This window comes from Rhopilema esculentum, chromosome 11, assembly GCF_057945365.1.
Source record: "Rhopilema esculentum isolate cy_ngs chromosome 11, ASM5794536v1, whole genome shotgun sequence".
Taxonomy (NCBI): Eukaryota; Metazoa; Cnidaria; class Scyphozoa; order Rhizostomeae; family Rhizostomatidae; genus Rhopilema; species Rhopilema esculentum.
In genome coordinates this window covers 15,916,261-15,933,636 of record NC_142825.1, presented here as the reverse complement: position 1 = coordinate 15,933,636, position 17,376 = coordinate 15,916,261, and the positions used below count along the sequence as shown (strand labels likewise).

The window sequence follows — 17,376 nt, the reverse complement described above, 5'->3', positions numbered from 1 at the left end:
TACTGCTTATTTGAATTGCAAAGTAGCCGCTAAAAGCAGAGCTTCGCGAAAGTGAGCACCGATTGGTTGATAGCCACAAAGTACTTGCCAACTAGATAATCACTAGATGGAAAACTGAAATCGTGCTCGCCACTTTTTGCCTGTACTGAAGAACGGAGAACCTAGCCACAAACCAAATTTGCTCACCTCGTATGGAAGAAATTAATCAATTTAACGTTTAAGCGTGGTATAAAAATGATGATTTGATTCTTAAGAAAAGACTCTATTGGGAAAACAAGGCATGATGCCTAATGGATTTTCTTCTGTATGGAAATATGAGGAATTTCCGCGTTGCACCGTATTACCGTGACGGAAAAGATGCAAGAACCTTGTTGTAAATATCTATCGTTACACCATGAATCTTGAGGTGATCTCAAAGGATCCTCAAAATGATAGCAACGGAGTTAGTCCCAACGGAAACAGTAAACATGTCAGCAATGGGTCGAGATTTTTGCCTGTCAATAACAAACCTAAGAAGGCAAGATTATCGCAGCCAAGACCAAGTGTATGGACGCTTAAGGATGTGCAGAAAGTCTTTCCAAAGGAGGGTGCAACATCACTTTTCATATTTCGCGAGAGAAACTTTATCAGAAAGTATGCAAAATTGGTCGCTGAGTCAAAATATCCTTTCATTATTTTTGAAAAATTTTCATGTGCGTTGTTTCTAGTAGTACAGGTTGACCTTATTTACGTTTATATAGGTGCCTATTGAATGCCTAAGTCACCTGCTATGTGCCATTTAGGCAAAAACTAGCAGGGGATGTTCTGTCTATGTTTTCATAAATATGTTATTGATAATTCTGAATTAGTAGCTTACCATAGTTAAAAATATGATAATATTCAGAGTAGCGTCAATTAATTTCTAGGAGACGTTTTCACTGCAAAATTTCAAAAATTTAGTGAAGTTAAAGATAGAATTTGTAAACATCAATAAGAAATGTCTTTACGGTGCTCCTCAGAACTGAAGAATTGTTCTTTAGAGGAAATTTCACACAGCCACTGCACTGTTTCCCTCTCTTCTCATTATCATTTGCCAACTCTAAGATGGACGCCTCCACTATGGTCCTATCTCGAAGATGTTTTTCGCTGCTGTTGCTTTCTTTATATAGAACTGAATCGAACATTTATGATTGCGCACGAAGCTCTCATTTTTAATCTAGAGAAATAAATTTCTTGATATTCCATTTATCAAAGGCTAGAGGTTTGAAAATATAGACAAAAGGTTTCAAAAGCTGTCCAACTATTCAATTGATAAAAGTGAGATAAAACGATTGCTGCGTGTAACTACCAAAATACCTGCTAGAATCTTTTGCAGCTTATCAAATTGATTCGATTGGTGATGTTTATTATTTATTGCCGAACAATTTTGACCCGTTTACCGCAAGAAAACTAGAAAATATGTTTATATTTTGCTTTCAGTTCAGAAATCAGGAATTTTAATGGGGGAAATGATTAATTATCGCAGGAATTATTTATAGATTTGCGGCTAAGACATTCGAAAATCATGACTAAAACCAAACAAAACCCGTTCTTAGAATGCAGCTTTAGAATGGATATTATATTTACAGAGTACGCTAGCAAAGCGATGTTTTCAACCATATGTATCATCTTACTGAAGCAAATCTCCATCTGTTAACCAGTATATTAGCAAGAAACATAACAAATACGGTTGTTAGACCTATGAGATTTTAACTTGAACATGCAACTGCAGCCGTCGAGCGTCTAACTAAAATATTTTTCTCTACTTTTGTAAAAGAACTGCATAACCTGGTTCCATCTTCAATCAAATCGTGCAGTACCAGCTTAAAATACTGAGATTTTGTAGCTTATGCATGGCTGCAGCATGTTCAAAGACTGCATCGACAATCTGTTCTTTCTCCGCATTTATTTTTTGTCCTTGATGTCAAGTCAACAAAAACATCAGGAAGCAATTTTGAATCGTGGTCACAATACTCCTTCATTCTTTCGCATTCACTTTTTCTATTTTTTCCAATAATATTTGCAAATTTCAGTTGTTGTATGCGAATCCTGTGGCACTTTTTTATTCTAAGGCTAACACCTTAGAATCATTCAATTCTTACTTCCGTCTTTTAGATAATAGTTGTAGTGAATGTGCAATGCTTCTTTCAATAATAAGCCCATGACCAGTCACAAAATTAAAGTTTTCCACCAGCAAAATAGTCCAAATAAATTTTAGAGTGATCAATCACGAATGTTGTACTAGCTAACTTTGCATATTTGTTGAATCAAATAAAGGATTAGAAAAATATGGATCTGGAAAGAGCGTGAAAACATTGCAGACTAACACCATAATAGAAATTATTTGTTTGAAGGTCAACCTGTCACTCTGCCTTTTTGGTTTGCGAACAAAGTTACCTGTGCTTGTCACTTTTGCTTGTCACTTTTGCTTGCTGCATTCTAAGGAAAGACCTTTAATAAGATTTTGGTTGTTTAAACATTTTATCCTCTCAAAAGTCTCATTCTTTATAAACACAGCATTCTCTATTAGGCACTCAGCGTTTGTTTAGCCAATAACGTTAGGCGAAGGAATCTCGTGACAGGTGCAATTTACTTGCTTTAAGTGTGAGGGCTTGAAACTGGCTTTGCAGTCTTTCACCAAATCATAATAATCGTGTGGTAATAGAATCAATCGCTCTGACCAATTCTCAACCTCATGTTTTGGTTTCATTCTTTAGGTTTCATTAAAGATGACATTCTTTAGCTTTGCCATGTAATGCCTGTTTAACAATGGATCAATCATGTCTGCCAGATTCTTTTGGCCATAGAAGGTTTTGCCTCGCTTTGTATCTTACTTTGGATAGAAAGTAGTGCAGAATGAAAAAAAGAATGAATTGTGTTCTTCAATAAAAAATATCATGAACTAAATGCTATTTCAAGGGGTTCATCCTGTGTCTATCAGCATCTGCCGAATATTCACAGCCAGATTAACAGAACTTCTTTGGCTCTTTTTCAAATTTTTCAACAAGAGCAAGTGCTTCCTTCTGAGAACTTCTTACAAAACTTATCGAACAGGCAAAGCCAAAACCCATTCACTTAATGTTTGTTAGGCATATGATTTTATTATCTTCTTATTCATTTTCGAAAAAAAGACCATCTTTTAGTGGTACAAAACTTGAAAATGGCTTTGAAAAAAGCAAAAATTTAGTAAACTAAAGCTTTTCGTCTGACACTCATCAGAGTTTATAACGTCAGAACATAGATCAAAACTCTAAGCTAGGAAATATATATACCCAGTTGTGGATCGAAATAGGCCAAACAGAAAACATGAGCACATGACTGTTGAGGTTGACCAATCAGTGCCGCTTGCCTATTGAGAATGTTAGCAATGGAGTCCTAAGGTGAAAACGAACTCCTTTTGTCTACACAGTAGCGCTTTGTTCGTGCTTATGTAGATAGATTCCAAGACTGCTAGGTGAAACAACGATCGGGCTTTGCCAATAATCCGAAACATGTCACCATTATAGTTTTTTGCACTGGGTATATTTATTTTCTAGGGTAGAATTTCGATCTATGTTCTGACGTTTTAAACCCTGAAGAGTGTCAGACAAAAAGCTTTAGTTTACTATATGTTTGCTTTTTTCAAAGCCATTTTAAAAAAAAACCCTCGACGTAAAAAATTACAACCATAAATATGGGGTACCTTCAATTTCAGTTTTTATAGCAAGAAACGTCTAAAAAGCAAATTGCTTGTCTACATTTCTTGATTATCCTTCGTCTTCAGGAATTGTTTTTGCTTCACAACAATTATATACAAACAGTTATAATGTTTTCTGGATCCGACCAAAGAAAACTGGATTTCATAGATGTTAATAATAATCTTTTTTATAATTATCTTAACTACAATTGTTATTTTGAACGCTAGAGGCATTTGAACGCTAGAGGCGCTAGAGTCTCTATTACATTGATTTGGTGGCCTCTTAAACGCACGTTTCAAATTCACTGAAATCATGTTACATTGGACATTTACTGATTGATTCAAATAATTTAACTTAACTATTAAATTAGAGCGCATTGTTAATTTTGAATTGCGGTGGTTCTTTACAAAAAACAAATCTTCAAATCATTCATGGTACTTGAAACCTGGATGAAGCACTGAATGCCGGGGCGAAATATTAGTATTCATTTAATTTAATCTATTTTGAAAGTTTATCTCATAGCGTTGGGTTCTTGTCGCCGTTTTGCTTTGTTTCTGAATTTTATCCTCGTACTTGAAACCTGTTTTATAGATATGTTTCAATACAATTGAGAATTTGCTTGCATCTATTTAGACTGCGCTTTCTGCTGGTTAATGCTAATTTAATATTTATGATCTGTATAAGCAACGTATCATAAATAGCTTCAGGCTCGACCTACCTTCTAACAACACGGGAATCAATTAGGCCTAAAACGGGTATCAATCAAGCCTATTTAGTTGTTAATGAAATAATGAGGTTACCCTCTGCATACTCATGATGACAGTATTGCTTTGAAATGCGCTTAATGAGAATTACTGCTGCCTTTAAGGTTTATTTTAAGCTAAAAAAGTTCAAAATGCTTGTATCGATATTCATAAGGATCTTTGAAGAAACTCTTCTGCTTACAAGGCCTCAGACTCGCTGTATCTCTTTTACGTAGATTGTTTTTGCTAACTTAATATTAAAGAAAAAGCCGACAATGGGAGTCAAAATTAGACGTGAATAAAAGTTAAAATCAATTTGCCTATGTTTGCTTGACATTAAAAAAGTGAGAAAGGAATTGAATGGATGTTATTGTCTGAAGATAAATTCTGGCTAGATGTTATTTTTAAAGCCATAGGTTAGTTTTAACTTAAAGCACAATGTCTTATGGATATATTTTTCTTGCTAAAACTGATCATAGCTTCGTGTAGCTTCATTAAATATTGAAGCTCTCCACGTAAGCCTTATCACAGCTTCACGTACAAATACACCTTTGTTTTAATTTTAGTATCTGTTGGAAGCATGCAACAGATGTTTGTAGCTAGTTTTGGATCACGTGGTGACCGTTTATTTGATCAAATGTTTTCCGTTTGTTTTTCACCTAATTTGCAAAAGTTCTTACACAATCTATAAGGAACCAAAACAGCAACTCACAGTAAGGTTCTAGTTATTCTCGCCTATCTCTTTGTAAAAAAGCTCATTGTTTATTATTGCATCTAGGCCACTGAATTTCTTGAGTTTTCAAGCTGGTAATTTATTGTAAAGATTAGTGTAGTAAAATTGCAATATGTGGGTACATAAAGAGCATCAAAGCTGAAGTTTAAAGGTTAGAGTAAATTTAAAGTAATTTTTGATAGATAAATTGCTTAGGTCAAATAAAAAATGTTTACAAATCGGTATAAAATTGAACGTGAGCGAAATTATTAAATATTATCTTATTAATCAACACTAAGTTTGCAAAACATTTTAGCCATACTTGAATATGACAATCAGCCCTTACCCAAAAAAATTCATCTGTCAGCAATAGAATTGGTTTCAAGAAAGGGCACTCAAATCAAAACTTTTTGTCTTCTCAGTAAAAAGACAAAACCATTATGATGTTTAAGAAGCTTTGATGTTGTTTAAGAAGATTAATCACGTCTAAATCTGATTTTGAAATATTTCTTAACATATAGGAATTTTTTTCTACCTAGCAAAGATAGAGCTAGCTCTGTTTTTCCACGGTAAGCAATCAATAGCAATAAACATCTTCTCTTTGGTTATACACATATCGGTTCAAGAGCTACATAACTGCAGCACAAAAATACTGACTAATACTTTTGAATTAGTTTAAAAATTAAATGGAACGGAAAAGCAACTTAGAACCATCTCGCTCTTTAAACCAAAAACGTGCACAGCTCTGCCTATACTACGTCAAAAGCTTGATGACACACGGTTAAACAATAACTTCAATTAAAAATGGAATAAGATATTTTAAACTTATTGAATTGTCTTTGCAGAAAAATCCTTAACTCATAATTACAGCTTTCGATTATTTCATCCTGCTCACAATACTCTTCAACTGCATTGTGCTAATTTTTGATGCACCACTGCCGGAAAATGACAAGTCTCGGATGAATGAAGTTGCTGTGAGTTTTTAAATAGATTTCATTTTCTTTTGATGATTTTCATAGCATGTAAAGGCTCCGGATTTTGTTGGGATCCTTGAAAAGTTTTTCTCGAAACTGCATATAGTAGAGATGCATTAATAAAATCAAAAAACATGTTCAACTTGGTAGGATAAATTTGTCCAGTACTACAAATTTTTGTTGAATGAAATGTACAGCAGAAATTGACATGAAAGATTTTCTACGTAGCAAAAGATATCAAACAGGCCTGGTCTTCTGAACGCTTTTTCAACTTTAAACCCTAATGTATTGCATTTTATAAATATAAGAAAATTTATTCAAAGGAAATATGCTACTGATTATCTGCAAAATTGGCACATTGGACTCTAGTATACTCCTGTATTCCCTTTACCTGGAGCAAACAGTCGTGCAAATAGCTGCAAATTCTAATTGATTCTCTAAATTGATCTACAATTTAATACTTTTGATTTATATGGGACTTTCTAAGCAGGAGATAATTTTTTTTTTCTTTCAGGAAAAAATTGAATACTACTTCCTTGTCATTTTCTTATTCGAAGCAATAGTAAAAATTGTCGCCATGGGATTCGTGCTTCATCCGCGAGCATATCTGAGAAGTGGCTGGAACATCTTAGACTTTACTGTAGTTGTTGTTGGGTGAGTTGAATTATTTCATTTTTTCTCTAGTTCTAGTTAGCAAAAACAGAACATCACATTACTTCTTAAGTACAGCGGTGCATGGGATAAATTTACGTAGCTGTACAACTAGCAAAGCATAATTCAGAAAAAATTGAAGTTGCTTACTGTGAAGAGAAGTCAACTTTAATGGAGTCTAGATGAATTTGTCTAGCTTCGTACTTAGTAGTTTAGTAATATTTCTGGTATTGAAGATCTGGCAGATTATTTTGAGCGTCCCCTAGAGCAATCAAGAACATTATTGGCTAACCGAATCAAAATAAAACGTAGTGCAGCAGGCCTATGAATTTTTAGGCCTATGGACAAAACATATTTACATACATGTCATCTTTATTATTAAAACGGTAACTGAACCAGTGGACCATAAAAAACAAGTGTTTATTATTTGTTTCAAGTCAAAACTCGACACAAAACTTAACAGACTAAAAAGATCTTTCTTGAGAACGGCTATCCAGAGGATGTCATTGTTACTTACATTAAAGAAAAAATTTCAACATATTTGTTGTTAATCTGCTTATTGTTCACAATAATAAAAAGACCCTACCGTCCATTCAAAGGAATTGTGCTCTTACCACCAAAAGAGTTCCATTTTCTATGAATTTACGTGCCAATGTGATTCTGTCAGCGTAGGACGCACAACCCAAAGATTGGCGGATAGAATAAAACAGCATGTCCCTTCAAGCATTAGAAACAAAATTCTCCCTCAAAGATAACAACCACCTCGGTTTTCAGGTCTAAAAGTATATAATAAGCTTACGATTTTGCTATCGGGCAGCATTTAATGGAAAACCCAGATTTTGCAAAAAATTTTAACGGCAAACTTTTGGATTATTTGTATATCTTGATCGTCGTTCCATCTAGCAGTTTTGGAATCTATCTACATAAATATGAAAAAACCGCTATTGTGTAGACAGAGGGAGTATATTTTCACCTGCATTGGTAACGTTTCAATAGGCACGCGGCACTGATTGGGTAACCTCAACAGTCATGTGCCCGCGTTTCTGATTGGCCTATTTCGATCCACAACTGGGTATAGATATTTCGTAGCGTAGTGTTTTTATCTACTTTCTGACGTTTTATACTCAGAAGAGTGTTGGACAAAAAGCTTAAGTATGTTTTAAAATGCTTGCTTATCAAGGCCATTTTTATATTTTCCTTTTTATTTCATCCCGTACAGAGTGGTTATCCTTATTTTGAGCTCTTCAAAAGACGGAAATGCTAGCAATATAAACATCAAGTCGCTGCGTGCTATCCGCGTACTGAGACCACTAAAACTCATTTCTGGAATACCAAGTAAGCAATTCTGTATTTGCGTATATGTATGTATATATTTATTTTTATTAGCTCTTTCCATATATTTGTTTCCATGCTCTTACATCCGTCTTCCTATTCCATTTGTTGAATCCCATATTCCTTTAATGTTTTTTAGTTCTATCAGCGCCTTTCAATTTTACTTGATAACGGGCTATGCTCGAAATGCCGTTAATTATTTAAAAAAAAAATTCCCGGTAAAATTTACTTGAAATTGATCGTTATTATTTTTTTGTGATGATCTTTAATCAGTAAACGATGAATTGTCAATTTTGTATATTTTTAGAAAACAATGATATATCTTGAAGTAATAAAATCCTTTTCTAATTTTCAGGTCTACAAGTTGTTATGACATCTGTAGTTCGTGCCATGTTTCCTCTAATGCAGGTTTTGTTTCTAATAAGCTGCGTGATTATCATTTTCGCAATCATTGGTCTTGAGTTTCTGATGGGTAGATTTCATTATGCCTGCTTCAATCAAACTTCTAAGACGTGTGAGTATGCTACAAGTAACAATTAGTTTACATTTTGAGCTGTTTTTTTTCAAACATTAAAGCATCAAACATCAAACATTATATTTTTACAATCCAAATTTCACAACTTCCTTGAACTAGAATGCTACCAAAAGCTGTAAACAGCAAATCTGAACATATGCTTTTACATTATACTGCTGACATTACTTTGTCCTGAAAATTGCTAATACATCGATTGATATGCATTAATAGAACTGAGCTCAACAATCCTAATGATATTAAGAATATACTTATTAAGGACATTTTATTTAGATCTGGTTCTCAGTACCTTACCTTAAGAAGCAACGCTCATACAGATGTTGACACCAGACCCGTTCAGTATAATCATTCATATAATTCTGTGTAATTGCAAGAAAATGAATGTATGTATTTTGTTAAACACAATTTCGCCGCTAAATGCCTAAAACTATCATGGCTATCCTTGGTTATGTGTATAGTTACAAGATTTCAGTACCAAATTTAGATGTTTGCCTGGTGCGAAGCACAGAACTTTTTTCTGTACGTTAATCCAATTGATGGACGCAGTAATGAAAGCATTTGTAAAATAAAAGGGAGTTGAATCATAAAAGTTGAGAAAACATGATTTCGGTGTCTTTCCAGGTTCCTATTGAATTTTGGCGTTACAGTAAATATTAGTAGGCCACCATATTTTTCAAACCAGTTTACAGATAACAGCTCTCTGTCAAGCCTCTTTCTTTTTGCTACTCTTTTATTTGAATTTAATCACTTGAAATTTCTCCTTAAGATATCTGATTTACTTTAATTTTCAAAATGATCCACTTACCTATCCTAATTTGGTTTCAATGCAGTAATACACATTTTCATTTCAGGCAGGTCCAATTACATCCTTGTCAATTTTTTCACACTAATAAAACTACTTTTTCACACTAAGCTTATATCTTTATCGCCATTGTTTCTGAAGCAATTTTTGAAATGCCAAGATATTTTTTGAAATTTTTTTCAGAATTTGTCTATTCTGCTTAAATGAGCTTTTGCTAACAGAGCTAAAGTATTGCAAGCCTTTAACTACGAAATTCAAATCAATGTCACATTAAATGGTTACCGATAATATACCACAATTCAACTGCAATTTTCCCGCAATGTGCTATGTTATCTGATAAATTATTTGCTGTTGAATTACGACACCAAACTAGACTAATAATTCCAAAACTAAATATTAAATTGGACAAAAATTTATTTCCTGCCTTCGTGATTATCTGTCTAGTCTCTGATTTAGATATTCATATACAGCCCTCAATATTTATTAACTTTTCTACAGGCACCGAAAGTGAGTTGCACTATAAAAGTTGCATTGTCAAGTCATATTCAGAATTTTCAAAGATTTGAGAACACTACTAGCTTTAAACCTCATTCAATGGGGAATAACTTAGTTTTTTAACACTTTTTCTTAAAGGGGAAAATCCGAAAACACCATGTGATCCAAACTTAAACAAAACAGTATTTGTTTATGGAAAGCGATGTCCCAAAGGATTTGAATGCAAAAGAGGATGGACCGGTCCAAACTCTGGCATTACGTCATTTGACAACATTTTCTTGTCGATGCTTACAGTTTTCCAGTGTATTACGATGGAAGGCTGGACTGATATCATGTATAATGTAAGTAAAAACTTTCAATTTCGCTATGTTTTATTCAGTGACCTTGCATTGACTCCTATCATTTTCTACTTTTACATTGGTATAACCAATGCAGGCATTTGATACTGCAAAATCTGAAGTTGCAAAAGAAGCAAACATTTACAATGAAAAAGTACATTTCATCCGATACTTGTCAGATTATAAACTTGTCAGATTGATCTGCAAATATTGAAATCGTGGTCGGCTTCAATATAGCTTTTCAAACTGCTCAAACTCACGTGACAATATTTCATCTGTCATAAAAAAAATTAATAAGATTTTATCGCAAAATTACTTAAGTTCTTGAATCATGTTTAAATCTTTTGTAAATTTATTACAGTAGTTCTTTTCACAAAACCCACTTTTTGTGGAAAATAAATAACCAAGTTTTTATTCTTTATTTGTATTTTCTGGTCACTTTTTGAATTTGCTTGTTTTCGAGACATTTTAAATGCAAATGACTTCGCAGCACATTTACATCAATTCGCATGCAAATAAACATGAATCTATATTACTCAATTGGTTATTTACAGAATGCATTGCAAGAAATAATTTTCTATTCACTTAGAATCACAACATGCTATTCTTCTTCGCATTGATGTTATATGCTTTTTAAGACATCTAAAAAAAGTACATGAAACTTTTATGTGATGTCCATGGTGAAAGAATACTTGAATAAAGAATGCGTAACGCGTGCGCTTTTCAAAATTTCTAAAGGATTATAGAGGATAACATTGAATATCAAATTTGCTGATTTTTCCAGTTGATATTGCCTCTTTCAAATGTCTAAAATAACATATGAGCTCTCATCATTTGTTTTCGGTCAATTTGCGCAAAAACTGCCCCTTGTTCTCAAGTCAATTGCATACAATGATTGGTTTTAGCGAGTATATGCAAAACAGACGTCATATATTTAGCTGCATACCTTGTTTTAGAAAAAAGCAGTTAATTCTGTATTTCTTAAAAAAAAGAGTAGTGCTTTTGAGAGCAATAAGTCTATAAAAGAGATTCAAGAACATTTTGGCAAGCAATCAATTATTGTTGAGTTATTCTGTTGTCTGTCGACATAACAGTTTGAAGTAACATTTATCTTCTGGTCGCTCAGATAAGTCTCTAGCTGCTGAACTTTGATATGTCAATCAGTGAGGGAAAACCTCTAAAGTGAAACTGTGACAAAGAAGAAACTAACGCACAGTAAAGAAGCAGCATCTAATGCCCATCAGATATCTTTCACAATTTTGACATTTTTAGGATGCTTTTTGAATTATCAAGGCATTCTTTGACCTTGCGAGTTTTATATCCAAGTTTATCTCACATAAAGTTTTTTATTTGCCTAAAATACTTCTATACTTGAAATTTTTTAAGCTACATATGCCCAAAATATTCGCATGAGAATTTTTTCACTAGCTTATATTTCTGTGTTGCATCATATCACCTATCTGCTCCCCTGGGTCTTTCCCATGAACCAGCCTCTTACTTCTCCAGGCGACTAAGTAAAACAATACTATTCTTTCAAGATTATCTATTTTGCTGCCAGATTAAGAAAGACACTGTTAGGTGAGGAAAATGTGTCGGTGTAACACTGCTGTATTTCTTCCTAATTTGGGAGACAGATAAAACTGTCGCTACCAAGTTACGTTGACTTTTATTGAAGTACATAAATAATGAATCGATGTCAATGCATTATTCAAAGCAAATCGGTTATTTCAATAGCATGAATTGATTTAAACATTACATCGACCGAGAAATCTCAGCATATCTTTCTCATTGCTCAACGATTTTAACTTAATGATTTTCGAATGAAAAGTACTTTAGTATGATATGATATTGCATTTCTATTCAATTAACAAATCTTTCTTCGATACAGCAGAGAAAACGATTGAAACCAATCAATAATTCCAAAGAATTGAACGTTGGTTGGAACATTTGGCTCCAAAAATTCGAGCAGGAATCGTCCTAACAACTGTATTGACTATTGTTTCTCGGCCAGAACGAATTTTTACAATCTTCAAGTGAATTTTTTTGAAATCTTGAAAATGGTCACGACAATATTTTGAAAAGCCTAGACTAAGAATGCTGTTGATAACATACATGGACAACAAATGGACTTTTCTATTGCTTTGAATATCTTCAAGTTTGGAAACAGCACGCATAGATAAAGACCACTATATTTAATTTCACTTCTTTAATGACACCTTTATTTATAAAGCATCTGAAAAAAGTCGCAAAATGAACCCATTTCAAACATAACAAATCAGATTATTACTTCAAGCTGTTCATTTCATTGAAAAAATGATCGAGCACCTTATTTCATTGTGCCAAGTTATTACAACATGATAAGAAACTTCTGACTGTGATAATCTTATTGTTTTCTTTTAATCAGAATAGTAACATTCAAGCTGAATAATAACAACTCTGATGACCGTAAGTGTTTTCGCTAAGCTATGATAGTGAGATGTACAGCATTAAGGCAATAGCATCATGTATTATTTGTACTGTTTTAAGCTAAAGTTTTCAAAAGAATTCGTATTAAAAAAAGCATTATTTGTGTAAAGTTTAGTTGTTCTAATGCGAAGTGTGCTGCGTAAGTTTTAGAAAGCAAAGGAAATGTGGGGGAAATGTATCCTCAAGTACTTTTCATCTAAAAGTGCTCAGAGTAAGTAAAATCGAAGAGAAAATGGCACATTTGTTCCCTTTTTCTGACTAGTCAGCGACAAATAACATCTCACTTATTGGAAGGGTTTCTTTTGGCATGACGGGTGATATTTATATGGGTCCCGAACACTCTTTATGCCGATGATTCCACTTATTACTTTACAGCTTCAAAACTTTGTTTCATAGCTTTTATCTTCTAGTAAAACTGAAAATATCAAAAACAGAAACCATGATCATTAACCCTATCCAGACTAGGGGGGGGCACAAAGTGCCCCCCTAGTTGGTTTTTCTTTCATAACTTCAGGAGTTTGAAAGCAATACCCCTCAGACCTCCTGACTTTTAGTTTTAACCTATCTGACACATGTTCATATAAAAAGATAATTTTTTTATTATTAATCAAGGGGTTGTGTAGGGGCGTTTTCAAAACTAGTCAAGTAAAAAATAGTTCAATCTGCCACGGATTCGCAACAAAAGTAGATATATTGATGAAAATTAGTATCTAGGCATTAATTTGTGCTCTTTTTATGATTCTGACCAGAAAATTCAAATTGAACATCCTTTTCTACGATTTTTCTGCTGCGCATGCGCACACATTTGTTGACAGATTTATAGGTATTACATTAATAAAACTGCAAGTTTAGGTAAATTTGTCTGCTAAGGCATTAAAAATGAACTCAAACATGACATTTGGTTGTATCGATCATTTAGTTATTTAGAAAAAACTATAGCCAAATACAAAATATGTTGAGTTCTTTTGTTAGGAACGTTAATAATTTTGAGAAGTAACATTAAAATTGTGCCAATCTTCTTGTTTCTATTAGAAAATGCATCAAATTTGCTTTTTTTATTATCTTAGCCCGATGCTTTGGAATTAATTAATATTTTAAGATTTTCTAAAATTTTCTAAATTTTTGCTTCACCCAGCCACCATTATGATGACGTCATCGTGAAACCACGTGACTTAAAAATTGAACAATAATACTAAAATGTGGAGAAAAGATAAGAGTACCATCCAAACAAAGTTCATTGTCCTAGCTAGAGGAACAAAGAAATTACGGAGGGGGGGCACTTTGTGCCCCCCCCTAGTCTCCCGAAAGTTTCAAAAAGCCTAGTCTGGATAGGGTTAAAACATCCAAAAGACAATCATTTTAATAGCCTTTAAATTTGAAATATAGTAGCATCGCTTCATTTCTATTTGAGTTCCCTATTTGAATAAAAATATTGTTATGGTTATCACACAGCAAACAGGGTCTCGATTATAACGCTATTCAGCAACACGAATAGAGCATGCCGTGTACTATGCTTTTTGAGAAATGCAAAGGATCGATATACGACTCTTTCCATAAAACAGCAGGAATATATAGTGACAAACCTTTAATAGCCTTTCAAGAACCTTTGATAGTGACAAAATGACACTAATTGGAAAAATTCTTGTTTATTTTGGTATCAACAGTCTCAAAAACAAGGAACTGACGACAGGTCAATTTTCTTATCTCGCCTTTTTTATGCGTATTTGAATAACAATTTATATTTAGCTTTAGCAATAAGGTAAAATTTGTTCACTGGTGAAATTCAGTTGTATACAAGAATCTTAAGTTGAAATGTTTTGTTTTTTTGCGCTTTTTTCAAAATAATTTATCTTTAGATAATAATTTATTTTTAATATTAAGGACAGTTTTTAAAGGCCTAGATAATTTTTTAAAGAGCAATATCCCGTTGCCTGCTTAAAAAAAGGAATTATTAAATATGTGAAACTGCGAGACATTCGGTTTATTTAGATGATTATGTAGACCAAACGGGGACTGAATTTCAATTTAATTTCTTCTTAATTTTTTTAAGTTCATCAACACTAAACATCGCCTTTTTTAAGATACTAACTAGGCAGGGGGGGGGGATGCGATTGCTCCTGCAGTCCCAATGACTTTCTATTGTTTTAAACAGGTTATAGGCTATTTTCTTTCTTCTTAAATAAAATTCCATATGATATTCCTTAAAGATTCAGCATCGTCTTCCTAATCATTGTTTTGTTATTCAATGACCTTTTTGTAACATTTCCTTTAAATTTCTGGTGCTTGTGGCATCTTGGAGCCAAACCAGGTCTAGATTGTCCCAATTCAACTTACTGAAAAGGTTTTCTCTTTCCAAATGCAGCTTTTATTGCTGTTAGCCTCTACACTAGCAGCATATTTTGCATTTTCTTCAATTTCACCTATTCAAATATTAACATGCTAAATTTTTGATGCCATCTTCTTACACATTTGATTATTGATTAAGGAAAATGCGAAAAATTCACTTTGATCTTAGAGATGGTAAGCTGCATATAGTCTAGCATCGGTATGTTTCGGTAAAAGAGCCCAACTTTATAAGACGCCTTCTTTGTTCGCAAGAATAATCTTTTTCTCTCTCACAGATATTTTTTATTAATCAAATTGATCATTTCCTTTTCTAGACTTTCTATGCAATCGATGAACATGGATATATGTACAGTTTCTTATTTATAGCGTTAATAGTAATTGGTTCCTTCTTCATGCTAAATCTCTTCCTTGGAGTTCTTAGTGGGTAAGTAAGCTGAAAATTTGATTGAAATTAAATAGTTTTTGCGTAACTTGCTTTACATTTTTAAGGACATTGTTTAATATTTATAATTTGAAATACCGAATAGTTTGCACATTATTGCCTGCAGTATAGTTGACTGTTCAGGGGGTAAGGGACCTGCAAGCTGCTTTTTTTGACTAACAAATTCATTGCAGCTACAACAGTTGTCTGGATATGTCTTGTAATAATGAAGTGAAAAAGGTTGCGTTGTCTTTATAAATCATTTCAAGCGTTTTAATTTGTTATTATTCCAGTGAATTTGCGAAAGAAAGAGAGAAAGTCGAGAACAGAAGAAGCTTTCTTAAGCTAAGGCAAAGCAAACAGGTGGAAAGACAGTATGATTGTTACATGGAGTGGATTCTTAAAGGGGGTAATTCAGCCTCTTTTCCCTAACTTGGAGCAATAGTTACATTACAGAAATCAATTTGAATGAGTTAGCTGGTCTAGCTGTTACTATTTTCTCTTTGAGCGTATGAAATATCCCAGCAGATAACGATATTGATACACAATTTGTTTTATTCATGCTAGTGTATTTATCTACTTGGCTTGTGATATTCATAAAATTTTGTTTTGCGAAGGGGCGTTGCAGCATTGCCAAAATTTTGCAAGAAGTAATAATTACAGGTCTTTCTCTAGCGAGTTATTTGTATACTTTACTATGAACCAACTACTTTTTTGAGTTTGAAAGATTGAAGGAAACCACATTCTGAAAAAATACTGATGTTTGCATCATGCTTTTGTTAGGTGACATTAATTAGCTTTCCCTTTTAGCATCATATCTTGTTAATAAGAATAATAGTTATCATGTTTGTTCTATTTTGCATTTCTGGGCTATCTTAAATTTAATCAAAATATTGCATCAATTCTCTCTACCAACTCTAACTATGAATGCACAAGTATCATCCTTCACTTTTCGCATATTGATACGGGCATTTTGTTCAATCATAGAGGAAATATTGGCGCAGGAGGTATCACAGGAGTCAAACAGCTCTCCTAAGGAGAGCACAGAGAAGATCGCTGATGCTGCTCTCAACCCAGCCATTGTATTTACTGCAAATCGCTACACTTTTAATTCTTCAACAAGTCATAGGTACCATGTCTTATCCTTTACTAGGACCTTTAAGATGTTTGGTTGTAATGCCTGTGGGGATAGCAAAGGCATAGAATATTCCAAAAAACAAACAAATACCAACGAATGCAGCAATTGGACCAGTTTTATTAGACAGCACTGCCTCATACCAAAAGACTTTTCAGTAATGATTCAAAAAGGTAGTGGAGGAAAATGGCCCTCGTCCCATGTCGTTAAAATGCTTAATCTTACAGAAGGATTGAATTATTATTTTCATTAAGCCGAGATATTTTTGTATTTTGCCAAAGCTATAGCATTAAAATGATTTTATAGCAAAATTCTAGCCAAACTCAGTTTTCAAATAATGTCATGGCAGCATCGAAGAATCACTCATTAAAACTCAATAATCACCTAAAAGGGTAAAAAAATAATTGGCTTTGTGATATCCTTTTGTAAAAGAAAATTGCTCATTTTAGTCATGATTCAACGACCCCAATTGAAGTATCAGGAAGACTTTTTTATTCTTGTTGCAGATTTTTCCTAACGACTTTGAAATCAGATTATTATTTCAATCTTTCTTTTCTAGGAAATCCAAATTTGCTAGGATAAAGGAGCAAATGAAAATTTCAAGAATAAAGATACGATATTTTGTTAAGCATGGTGCATTTTATTGGAGTGTTTTGATGATGGTATTCTTAAACACTTGTATTGTCGCTACGAACCATTATGACCAACCAAGGTGGTTGACTGACTTTCAAAGT

The 17,376-nt window shown here is 33.3% G+C and overlaps 1 protein-coding gene across 1 annotated transcript in view; it reads left to right on the top strand.

The window, feature by feature from the left end:
* Nucleotides 1-17,376, top strand: part of LOC135694020 (muscle calcium channel subunit alpha-1) — a 54,901-nt gene continuing 37,525 nt past the window's right edge. Inside the window, exons 1-10 of the mRNA XM_089111663.1 lie at nucleotides 1-661; nucleotides 6,020-6,124; nucleotides 6,639-6,778; nucleotides 7,995-8,110; nucleotides 8,463-8,621; nucleotides 10,075-10,277; nucleotides 15,401-15,510; nucleotides 15,801-15,916; nucleotides 16,495-16,636; nucleotides 17,202-17,374. Coding sequence (XP_088967789.1) covers nucleotides 395-661; nucleotides 6,020-6,124; nucleotides 6,639-6,778; nucleotides 7,995-8,110; nucleotides 8,463-8,621; nucleotides 10,075-10,277; nucleotides 15,401-15,510; nucleotides 15,801-15,916; nucleotides 16,495-16,636; nucleotides 17,202-17,374 — 1,531 coding nt within the window. The 5' untranslated portion in view covers nucleotides 1-394. The remainder of the gene's footprint in view (nucleotides 662-6,019; nucleotides 6,125-6,638; nucleotides 6,779-7,994; nucleotides 8,111-8,462; nucleotides 8,622-10,074; nucleotides 10,278-15,400; nucleotides 15,511-15,800; nucleotides 15,917-16,494; nucleotides 16,637-17,201; nucleotides 17,375-17,376) is intronic.